Source organism: Dromiciops gliroides, chromosome 5, assembly GCF_019393635.1.
Source record: "Dromiciops gliroides isolate mDroGli1 chromosome 5, mDroGli1.pri, whole genome shotgun sequence".
Lineage (NCBI taxonomy): Eukaryota > Metazoa > Chordata > Mammalia > Microbiotheria > Microbiotheriidae > Dromiciops > Dromiciops gliroides.
Window position 1 is genome coordinate 104,630,645 of NC_057865.1, and position 12,966 is coordinate 104,643,610.

At 37.7% G+C, this 12,966-nt stretch overlaps 1 protein-coding gene across 2 annotated transcripts in view; it reads left to right on the forward strand.

The window, feature by feature from the left end:
• Positions 1 to 12,966, forward strand: part of BRAF (B-Raf proto-oncogene, serine/threonine kinase) — a 153,044-nt gene that overhangs the window by 58,262 nt on the left and 81,816 nt on the right. For both annotated transcript variants that reach the window (XM_043965648.1, XM_043965649.1), the window contains exon 3: positions 1,636 to 1,899. In XM_043965648.1, coding sequence (XP_043821583.1) covers positions 1,636 to 1,899 — 264 coding nt within the window. The remainder of the gene's footprint in view (positions 1 to 1,635; positions 1,900 to 12,966) is intronic.

Here is a 12,966-nt window from a genome sequence, read left to right on the forward strand (position 1 = left end):
CATGTGGAAGTGATATTTGTAATGAAAGCTAGAGTTGTTAGGAGGTAGAGGTGAGGAAGAAGTCTATTACAGATATTGGGAATGACTTATGCAAAGATGCAGAGACAGGAAATGGAATATTATATACATCAAAGAGCAAGTTTGAACTTGGAATTTGGCTGTAGTACCGAGTGCTTGAAGGGCAAAAAGATGTAATCAATCTGAGAAAATAGACTGAAGCCAAATTGTGAAGGACTTAAATGTTAAAAAAGAGTAATAATTTGTATTTCATTGTAGAAGTTCTATAGTCAGATCAATGTTTTGGGATTATTATCACTTTGGCAAAGCTGTGGAGGATGGATTGCAGAGGGAAGATACTGGAAATGGGAAGACTAGTTGAAAGACTATAGAGTTCACAGAGAGAGATGATAAGGTATAAGTGGGCAGAAAAAGAGATTGAAAGAGGTGTTATGGCAATAGAAGCAACAAGACTTATATAACTGATTGGATATGAGACAGTGAGGAAGCATGAAGAGTTGAGTCTAACTCTGGTTGGAAACTTAGCTCTTGTCAGCAATACAATGATGCAAGACTCTTCCAAAAGATTCATGATGGAAAATGCTCTCCTCATCCAGATAAAGAACTATGGAGTCTGAGTGCAGATTAAAGCATACTATTTTCACTTTGTTGCTTTGTTTATTTGTTTCTTTTTTCTTGTGTTTTTTTTTCCTTTTGTTCTTATTCTTCTCTCACAACATGACTAATGTGGAAATATATTTAACATGATTGTAAAGTATAACCATATCAGATTGCTTACTGGCCTCAGGAAGGGGGAGGCAAGGGAGAGAGGGAGAAAAATTTGGAGCTCAAAATCTTACAAAAATGAATGTTGGGGGCAACAAGGTGGCACAGTGGATAAAGCACTAGCCCTGGATTCAGGAGGACCTGAGTTCAAATCCCACCTCTGACACTTGATACTCCCTGTTTAATGTCTCACCTTATAACAGTGAGCCCATGGTCATTCTCTATTGTTAATTTAAGGAATTTTATATAACTGGGATGAAAAGTGTGACCCTGGGCAAGTCACTTAACCCTCATTGCCCTAAAAAAAAAATGAATGTTGAAAACTATCTTTACATGTAATTGGAAAAAAAGTAAACACTATTTTTTAAAAAAAGGTCTGTTATTCTAACTGACAGATGGATAACTCATTAGAAACTGTATGTATATAAATCTTGGACAGACAGTACAAATGGACAATGAGTTGGACTCAGGATTAAACAGGAGGAGCAGATCAGGTCTGTGAGATTTATATTAACTTGGGATATTTCCAGTGAAGAGGAAGGCACTTTTCTTTTAGTTAGTGTCCATAGACTAACTCAGTTTTAATGTCTTTGTAAAAGATGTAGCTTTTCAGGATCCTTGTTCCTTGTAACAAAAAGATTATTGATTTAAGTGAAAAATACATCATGAACCTATTTCCTAACTCTTTATTTTCTGAGGATTACTCTAATATTTTTCCATTCTAATTACTGGCCTAATCTTATTAACCTAATTCCAATAAAGGTGCTATGATTAAAACCTTAAATTTGAAACCTCCATTGAACAACCAATGCAAATTTAAGATTAAATATTTAATTCTACTTTTCTTTGTAGGCTTATGAAGAATACACCAGCAAGCTAGATGCACTTCAACAACGGGAACAACAATTATTAGAGTCCATGGGGAATGGAACTGATTTTTCTGTTTCTAGCTCAGCTTCCACAGACACAGTTACATCTTCTTCCTCTTCTAGCCTTTCAGTGGCACCTTCATCTCTTGCAGTTTTTCAGAATCCCACAGATGTGTCAAGAAGCAACCCTAAGTCCCCCCAAAAACCAATTGTTAGAGTCTTCCTGCCCAACAAACAGAGAACCGTGGTAAGTAAACCCTACATATCTTCATCTTGTCTGCTTTATCTTCTTTGTACTTTTTGGACAGAGCATATGTAGAAACTATAATATATTATACTATATTAGTCTGAATATAAACTGCGTATTTCCTCCAAACCTGTCTTGTATAAAACCTAAATACAGCCTAATAATCAGTGTTATTTTTCAGTGTGTACCTCTACTCTTTTAAGTGTGATTATGATTTGTATTTGAACCAGTACAATAACTTGCAAAAAGATCATGCTATTTAGTGATAATATGAATATAATTCTTTGGTGCTTAATTAAGTGCAACATTTTTTAAAAATGTGTTTGTGTTGTCATCTTCACTGTTACCTCTAATGACCTGATACTGTTGACCTAATTACAGTAAAGGTAATATCATTAATTTGGAAAGTTTGGAATAGGGGAATGATTTAAGAAGTTATGGTATATGAAGGTGATAGAATACTTTCATGCTGTGAGAAATGATGAAGGGGACTTCAGGAAAACCTGGAGGACTTGTATGAACTGATGCAAAGTGAAATGAACAAAAGCAAGAGAACATTTTATGCAGTAACAGCAATGTTGTAAAGATAAACAACTTTGGAAAAACTTAAGAATTCTGGTCAACATAATAACCAACCACAGTTCCAAAGGACTCGTGATCAAAGATGCTGTCCATCTGCACATAGCTAGCTGATGGGCTCAGAATGCAAATGAAGATTTTCTTTTTTTCCTTTTCTATCTTTTCAGACATAGCTAATATGGGAGTTTGTTTTTCTTAACTATACATATTTGGGGTGTTTTTATTTGGGGGGGGGTGTTATTTTTGTAAAGAAATGTTTTATTTTATACTTCAGTGACCTTAAAGCACAATGTAAATTACAGCATTAGGTAAATGCTGGAATTCATTATCCAAACGATACAGCCATTTTGTTTCTCTGCATTTCTGTAATTACAAATAGCACGTTCATGACTTACAAAAGAGCAGCTGTTCAATATATAACTTTAACTTTGGAGAAAACACTCTAACGGGAAGATGGGGGAGGTGCTGGGGAGTAAGTGAACCTTACTTACCAGAATTGGCTCAAAGAGGGAACAATTTACATACTCAATTGGATATAGTAATCTGTCTTACCCTATAGGATTAGTAGGAAGGAAACAGGATGGGTAGGAGTGATTATAGAAGGGAGGGCAGATTGGTGGAAGGGGCAGTCAGAAACCAAACACTTTAAGGAGGGAGAGGGTGAAAGGAGATAGAAAACAGAGTAAATGGCATGGGGAGGGAATAGGATGGTGGGAAATACAGTTAGCAATAGTAACTGAAAAAATTTTGAAGCAAGTTTGTCTGATAAAGGCCTCATTTCTCAAACACATAGAGGACTGAGTCAAATTTATTCAAATAAGAACCACTTCCCAGTTGATAAATGATCAAAAGATATGTTTATTTCAGATGAAATAATCAAAGCTATCTATAGCCATATTAAAAAAAAAACTTCTAACTTGCTGTTAATGAGAAAGTCAGAACAATTCTGGGGTACTACCTCATACCTATTAGATTGGATAATAGGACAGCAGGGGAAAATGACAAATGTTGTAGGGGATATGGGAAATATGAGACATTAATGCACTGTTGGTGGAGTTTGAACTGATTCAAACATTCTGTAGAGCAATATATGGCCAAAGGCCTATAAAACCATGCATACTCTTTGACCTAGTACTACTAGGTCAATATCCAAAAAGAGATAAAAGGCCCATTCCATTAGGCAATAGCCCATTCTCACAAGAATGACAATAAATAAACCTTTGACACATCACCAACACTGAGTTCCAGAAGTTTTTGGAGTTCTTTTTCTCACACCCACAAAAAGATGGGCTGAGATTATTTTCCAGATTAAAGGGGGCCTTACTGGGCTGTGAGCAGAGTCCAACCCCATGATCACGCGCCAACCCAAACCCCAGACATGCTGCACAAGAGGAACTTACCCCCAAGCCTCCGAATCAGCTGCAGCACCAGTGTCTTCTGGAACTAAGCTTACAATCGGGTGAGAGGGCTGAACAGCTGGGCGGGGAGGGGGGGTAGGGGGGACGCGGAATACAGGGGTGTCTGTGGGACCTAAGGAGGAATTCAGCTATTCCACCCCAGCAGGGAAACAGGAAAAAAACCTGAGCGGCAGGAGGCCCAGGTTGGGGAGGGGCACAGGCTCCTCAAAGCTGAGATCCACAGCATACATAGTACTGCTGGCTTAGCAAATTGGCTTGAGGTTATCTTTGGACCAGAGAACAGGTCAGGTGAGAGAAAAACCTGCCCTCCCTCAAACCAAAACACCTGGGACCCTCTGAAGCTTGGTACAGTGTAGCTTGGAAGTAGGGCCCCACTGTAAGAGTTAAAAGCCAAATAAAAGATGACAAGATGAGCAAGCAAAGAAAGTTGAGAATTATCAAAAGTTTCTTTAGCAACAAGGAAGATCGAGGTGCACCCTCAGAAGAGGATAGCAACCTCAGGGCCCCTACATCCAAAGTTTCTAAGAAAAATATGAATTGGTCTCAGGCCATAGAAGCACTCAAAAGGGACTTTGAAGAGGAAGTAGGAGAATGAGAAGAAATATTTAGAGAGGTGGAGGAAAGCATGGAAAGAGATGAGAACGATGCAGGAGAGTCATGAGAAAAAAGTCAACAGCTTGAAAAGTCAAATGGGAAAGGAGATAAAAAAGCTCTCTGAAGAAAACTATTGCCTAGGAATTAGGATTGAACAAATGGAAGCTAGTGACTTTATGAGAAAACAAGACACAGTAAAGCAAATCCAAATGAATAAAAAAATAGAGGGCAATATGAAATATCTCCTTGGAAAAACAGCTGACCTGGAAAATAGATCCAGGAGAGAGAATTTGAAAATCATTGGACTGCCTGAAAACCATGACTAAGAATTTAGACAGCATCTTCCAAGAGATTGTCAGGGAAAATTGCCCTGATATTCTAGAAGTAGAAGGCAAAATAGAAATTGCAAGAATCCACCGATCACCTCCTGAAAGAGATCCCAAAAGGAAAACCTCCAGGAATATTATAGCCAAATTCCAGAGCTCCCAGGTCAAGGACAAAAAGAGATAAAAAACAAAAAGTTAAAGGACCTATATGTACAAAAAATATTAATGCCAGCCCTTTTCTGGTGCAAAGAATTTGAAATTGAGGAGATGCTCATCAGTTGGGAATGGCTAAACAAAGTGTAGGATGAGATTATGCTGGAATACTATTGTGCTATAAAAAATGATGAGCAGAATGCTCACAGAAAAACCTGGAAAGACTTGCATGAGCTGATGAAAAGTGAAATGTACTGTATACAAAGTAACAGTAATGTTCTAAGATGGTCAGACGTGAAAGACTTAGCTGTTCTCAGCAATACAATGATCCAAGATAACTCTGAAGGACTTATGATGAAAAATGGGATCCATCTCCAGAGAAACAACTGATGGGGTCTGAATACAGATTGAAGCATAATTTGTTTTAGTTTATTTTTCTTGAGGTTTTTTTTTGGTCTGTTTTCTTTCTTTTAGGTTTTTGGGGGGGGGGTTGGCCAGGAAATGAGGGTTCAGTAACTTGCCCAGGGTCACACAGCTAGTAAGTGTCAAGTATCTGAGACTGGATTTGAACTCAGGTCCTCCTGAATCCAGAGCCAATGCTTTATCCAATGCATCACCTAACTGCCAGTATGTTTTCTTTCACAACCTGAAAAATATGGAGATGTTTCCCCTCACTCCTTTACACAGGTGGGAGATTGAATGGGGTGGAATATTGCCAATATTTTCAACCTTTTCTTTAAAAAAAAAGAAAAGAAATACACACTCTTAACATCCCCATAATTTAATAGTTTACAGATAACAATGTGGAAAAGATGGTCTCTTAATGATCTCTTCTTTTACTGAACTAATGTGAAAAATAAACCAATGATGCACAAGAGTTCCAAGGCTCTGCAAATTATTTTCAAGAGATATGAAGTGAAGTTTGCAGAACACTGAGATTTCTAAGAACCGTCTTCCGTGCCCACATCCTGTTGTAAATTGAACACCATTTTTTCTTCCACTTGTTTTCCTTTGCCTTCAAGAAGTGCCCAGATAAGGTGGATGTTTTGTTTGACTTCATTGATATAGTTCTTTGCTCTTCTTTAACCTGTTCCTTATAAATGTAGCTTGACGTTTTTGTTTGATCTCTTCTACTCTCTTCATGGCATCAACTGTTGCCATGTAGCTGTTTTGTATATATTTATTTGCATATTGGCATGCTTAATTTGGGAACATAGGCATTTGCCTATGAAACTTCTATTTTGAAATGTCTCATAGGCATTCTCACACTCAACATGCCCCAAACCAAAACCCCACTTAATTCCATTCTTCCTCCAAACTTGCCTACTTCTGTTGTAGGAAGCACCATCCTCCTGATAATCTGGGTTAAAACCTTAATGCTATATAGCCCTGGCTTTTCACTCTGCCTTACCTCTTTGTATCCAGTTAGTTGCCAAGTCCCCTAAATTGTTCCTCCACAGCATCGAACTTGTCCATTCTGCTATCATCCTTTTTTATACTTTTAGCACTTCTCATATAGGCTCCTCATTGACTTTGCTGACCCAGTCTTTCCTTTATTGAGTCCATCTTCTATCTGTCTCACTACCAAAATAATGTGGCACAGGTCCATTAATGTCAGCCTTCTCAAAAACCTTAAGTTGGGGGCCAACTGGGTGGCACAGTAGATAAAGTACTGGCCCTGGATTCAGGAGGACCAGAGTTCAAATGTGGCCTCAGACACTTGACACTTAATAGCTATGTGACCCTGGGCAAGTCACTTAACCCTCATTGCCCTGCAAAAACAAACAAACAAACAAACAACCTTAAGCGGCATCTTTTTGCTTCTAGGATAAAATAGTCATTTAGGCTTTAGTATTAGATACTCATACTCACTATGTTCTAGGCACTGTGCTAAGTGTTTGGGATACAAAAAGAAAGGCAATCCCTACTCTTAAGGAGCTTACTCTATATTGAGGGAATACAACATATAAAAGGGAGCCAAAAAGCTGGAAGAAGCATAGCTGGGAGGGTAAAGAAACATAGCCTGACCTAACCTCTCCCCAAAATTGAAGCCCTGAACAATACTCACCATTGGGAGAAGGGAACTGGTATGGCTGTCAGATCTTCCAGGGTGAGAAAGCTCTATTCCTAATTGTTCATGGCTTCCTTCAAGGGATCAGCTTAGGTGCCATCTTCTTCCGTGTATCCTTCCCTGATTGTCCCAACTGTTAAGAGTTCTTTCCTTTCTCCAAACATTCCTAGAACGCTGTCTCATCCTCTCTCTCTTTCTCTCTTTTTTGGTCTCAGTTTCTACTTTATAGTATCCTTATTTTTGAATATATCATATCCCTCTGGCAGAATGTGAGTACCTTAATAGCAGGAATTGTTGATTTTTGTCCTTGTATCCTTAGCACTATACCTTGCACATAGAAAAACTTAAATACTTGGTGAAGTAAATATACCACTTCAGCTATTAGACTTAGCCTTATGTTTCCCCAAATTGCTTTCCTTATTAAAAATATCTTCTCTGCTGCCTACCAAAAAAAATGAGAATCCTCAAAAGATGTGACCATACATAGTATTAAAGTTCTTCACAGACTTGGACAATTAAATGCAATCCTTCCATACAAGGGTGCCTTTTGTTCGGTTGTTGCTTAGTGTTTGTGTGGCCTAAAGTATGAAACTTTGGATGAACAGGGCTTCTGTGCTGTCTTTATTGCCTTTGAATGAAATAGGGTGTGGCACCTAACATCAAGTAAACCCTTCTTTGTTACTATACATTGTTAGAAAGGAAAGAGAGTTCTCTAACAAAGAATTCAGCTTTATGTGCTGAATCCCTCCCTACCTTCCTCCTTTTCCAAGCTTCCCACAATACCCCTTTTAGGTTAGCATACATAATTAGTTCAGTTGCATAAGTAAATTTTAGTATAGAGATATTTCCAATACAAATTAGATAGAAGTGAGATAAGAAAGTCACCGATACAGTCTCATATTACTCAGTTTCACACAGGTTTAGTACAATGAACAATCGCGTTCCAAATTCTTTCCCCTTTTGCCCTTTTTTCCACAGGCCCTGAATCTATGGGGTATTGACTAAATTACTTTCCCTTCTTAGGCCCCACTGTTGATATTAATCCTCTGATCCCTGAAGGAACAAGTTCCTTTGTTATTTTAACCTCATGCCTATTCCTTTTAACTTCTGTTCAGAATTCTCTATAGTCATCTGACTCTTTGTCTTGGCTAGTTTTCCCCCTGGCACCAGGGGATATAACAGCAACAAAAATCTTTATAGAGAGAAAACTTTAGTAAAGTGAACCTCTGAGGAGGAGAAGTTTTCTCAGTAAGGGTGGTAAAAGAAGAGTCAGGAAGGGGTAATGGGGGAGGAAGCAAGTCACATTCTCTAGCATTAGTAGGTTAACATTGTCAGGAGATGTTAATAAGTTACAGCCTGTGTTTTCTGGCCTCGTATTTATATTAAGAATTTGAGTATTATTTGGTTCATTTTTGGATAAAGGTTTCTTGAGGAAAACAAGCCCTGCTCAATAATCCTCTGGAACTCAGCAGCAAAATGTCAAAAGCTCTTTTATTTTATGAGAGTAAGCACTTGCAAATAAGTGCTACAGCCAGCAAGTGCAAAACATAGGGGCTCCAGGCCTCTTTTATCCCTAGTCCCTAACACTAAATGGACTCTCCCCTTGTTCATCATTGGCTGATTACTTAAGGGTTACAATAAGCATGAAAGCTAACTAATCAGAATGCAGTATTCTTAACCCTAATTTCCATAATTATTCTTTGAGTTCTTAGCTAATAGGGAGGTGACACAGAGATATTCTTTCAATCTTCCCTTATATGAACACAGCCTGGGAAAGGACCTAGTTAAGACCAGCTCACAGCTACTTGAACCACATAATCTGTCTACCTAAGGGAAGGGAGACCGAGATCTAAGTCCTCAAACAGGTCCAGAGGAGTACAATGTGAACAGTACTGATGTGGCAGTTGTGTCCTACTGAGAGGAGACTATTACTCCTTTTCCTCACATCTCACATTTATAATACTAACAGATAAGTTGGTGTTTTTAGGTGTTGTCAGAATTGTGATTTTTAAAAAAACAAAACTATTCCACAACTTTGCCATCATCACTTGATATAAAAGTAGAAAAGAGGCTAGGACTAAAGACCTTTTTTATTTTTGATTTATTTTATGTGTTGTTCTGACCAACAAATTCATCATTTATTGACCAGGCTGCTGGTGATAAAGCCTTTCTATATTTAGTTAAGCTGGTCCTCTAACATTAGACACAGTCTGTTGTTGGGACCATACAGGCTATAAATACCATGTTATATGTGCTGTTATAAAATCAGAGAAAACGATGGCAGCAAACCCAAAAGGATTAACCGTAAGATGGGGGGGTAATGTTGAATAGATCTACCGGTCCTGTTATGCATATAGTTAAAATATATTGAAGCATGTTCAAAATTATTTAATCATAAATTTGTGTCCAAAATGAGTGTGAAGAGCAAGATAAGAATGTATAGTTTTAATGGGACTGTCCAAAAGTAATATAATTTTTAAAAAGAAATTTGTAATCTACCAAATCTTGCACCAGATGTAGTAAATGGGAAAATAATGTTGTTCACGGAAGGAAATTTAGCATAGTTTTACACATTCAATTTTTTAAAAAAGGTAATTATCATCAATTCTCCAGCTTTTAGTGCTGTTTTAAAGAAATTTTTTATGAAAGATGATTCTCAAAAAAAAAAATTATTCTATTAAAAATGGAGTTAATGATGAAGGAAGCTACAATTGTGTTTGAGATGGTATGCTATACGATCAACATTTCCAGATCTCTAGATTGTACCTTTAAGCCAATTTCCATGTTAGGTAAACTCAGATTTACATCACACTAATGAAAAGAAAAACAATTGTGAGAAGCATTCTCATAGCAGAAGCTCAAAATATTCTGCAACAAAAACTAAATTTCACGTGTCACTGTTTTTATAGTGTTAATAAAACATTAAAATTCTCAGTAGGTATTTTTATGAAAATACTGTGGTTAATGGAAAAGTTCTTAAATTTGATATCCTATTGAGCAAGATACTTAAGAAATTGATAGATGGGGGAGATGGGGAAAGTACAACTTCTTAGCTGTATACCTTACAAGTAGTGAGAATCTATGAGCAGTAAGTATTGTTAAGGCTAAAATTCTAGCTATTCTGTCTAAAATATCTAATGAGTGGTCACCAATAAATTATAAGCTTTAGCAAGAGTTAGGCTTTTAAGTTTTTATTAAGGAGAATAAGAATTTGGTAAAGAGAGAGAGAAAGGCCTACATTCATCTATCTATTAATGGGAGAGAGCATTCCTAGCTCCGCTCTCCGCCAGAGTCCACAGGAAAAAAAGCGTGAGTCAGAGCGCCAGCCTCCCCCTTCTTCCTCCCACAAGCAAACGTCACTTCCTAATGCCAAAGAAAAGATGTATGGTCTTGCCCTCAAAGACCTTCACCTCATGGGCAGAGCTCTTTTACAGTAAGTCTCCAGCAGGTGGCGTCATCCTAATTGTTACAGTCCCCGCTTTGTTTCTTCAAGAAATGGGGGGTTTCCTTGATGAAACAGTCAAAAATAACAGAATATAATAACCTATGCTAACTAACAACATGTTAATAACAATATAGAAAAAGAAGAGAGGAAAGTTTTGTCCAGAGGGGCGGTTTTTTTGTCTTCATGAACTGGTGATTTGACATTGGTCTTGCAAAGGGAGGGCCTCTGTAGAGAGTACATGTTACAGATGGTATATATTATAACAGAAGGAGAAAAAGAAAAACAACAACAACAAAGCAAAACTGTTCATTTAAAGTCTCTGAAAGTCTTTTCTCAGATGTCCTCTAGGTGTAGTTGTGGAATGGAAGTCTTTCAGGGGTTGATGTGTGGATGCTGGTAATCAGCCAGGAAAATTTCCTACAAAATTGAGCTTAACACGACTTTAAAATAGCTTTGTCAATAATCAAATCAAACAATTGTAAAGAATTCATTGTTATTTGAGGTTTTTATGCCTTGGCGCGCACTGGCCTGGGGCTCCACAAACTGCACGGTGCTCCACCCATTGGTTATAGCCGTTGCCAGGGCTCTGGCATCTCATGTCATCACCATTTGCCAATGCCTACATGGGCCTGGCAAAATTATAATGATTGGAAGCCTAGTGAGGGCAGTCATGTGACTGTCAGAACAGCCATCCCATTGGCTAGGGCTGTGTGGGTTGTTTCTAGGTTTGGGGGACGAGAATTGGGCATTCTAGGTGGAGGCTGGAAAGCCACAGGCATTCTGCTGAGTATTTTCAACTGATTCCTGGGCGGTGCTATTTTTTCAGGTATTATAATTTTCCTTTCCCTTGATCCTACTGATCCTGTTTGTGGTGTTTTTTTTTTAAGTTCATTCTTGTTAAAATAAATCTTGTTCTGTTTTGAGGGAGGCTGCCGGTCTCCTTCCTTGCCCCTATATTGCAGTGAGCCGCTTAGCTAGCACTCCCCAGTTAAAAATTGGTCCCCACACAATGAAAGTTCTCAAAAACATGTCTAAGGGAATTCAGAATGCGGAGCTTTCCTACAGTAAGTCTCCAGCAGGTGGCGTCATTCCAGTCGTTACAGTCCCCCCTTTGTTTCCTCAAGAAATGGGGCATTTCCTTGATGAAACAGTCAAAAATAACAGGATATTATAACCTATGCTAACTAACAATATGTTAATAACAATATAGAAAAGGAAGAGAGGAAAGTTTTGTCCAGAGGGGCAATTTTTTGTCCTCATGAACCCGACGCTTTGACATTGGTCTTGCAAAGGGAGGGCCTCTGCAGAGAGTACATGTTACAGATGGTGTATATTATAACAGAAAGAGAAAAGAGAAAAAAAAAAACAACAACAAAATAAAACTGTTCATTTAAAGTCTTTGAGTCTTTTCTCAGATGTCCTTTAGTTGTAGTCGTGGAATGGAAGTCTTTTCAGGGGTTGATGTGTGGGTGGTGGTAATCAGCCAGGAAAATTCCTACAAAATTGAGCTTAACACAACTTTAAAATAGCTTTGTCAATAATCAAATCAAACAATGAATTCAGAATCTCTGTTGTTACACATGAAACATATAATAAAACAAAAATTGGAACATTCTCTAAAATTAATATTACTATAGTCTCCCCCTTGTGGAGGGTTAATTGAGAAGACAATTGCTGCGATATTAATTTTTAAAAATAATTTTTATCTTTGTTTCATTACTTTTTGCATCATCTGCCTAATTATCCTCATACCATTATGAGAAACTTAAAAATCTAATATAATTGGTAACAGATGTCAAGGCCAAATTCAACACTGTATTTATCATGACACCTGAGATAATTATGGGGGTTACCATAAAAGAACAGAGAAATGATGGGATATGAGCATTCCCACACTTGAGCAATATGTACTGCCCATGCAGTGTGCCAGGCTTAAAATAGGTGGATGGAATATATGTCCATGCCACCGAACATATTGGAGGAAACTGAGTCAGACTTAATCAGATGCATGGGATTCAGATGTCCATGGCATCAGGCATATAGGAGGGGGCATAGAAGCCAGGTGAAGAATGAGATGGGTGGGATCAAAACTTCCAGCCATCTGTACAGTATTGTGGGGAAAAATAAAATGAATATTAAGCCAAGAGAATCCAACCTCAACATTTGTCAAAAACCGTTCTCTCATGTGACAGTTCAGTGTCTGCTCTTGCATGTATTCCTCTTGTGATTGGATAGCATCTTGGCCAACTGGCATCTGATAACTCAGAATAAAGGCAATTAATGTCTTAAATGATAAGTTCCCATAATCCAAGTCTCATATGGATTTAAAAATTGAGGATAATAAATGATCGCAAAAATGTGAATACATCTTGACTCAGAATATAATATACAATTATGCAACAACTTCAAATAATACCTTTTTTTTTTACTAAGTATACAGTTGCTTTTGTGAAAAATCGGAACACATTTAAATACAAGTTA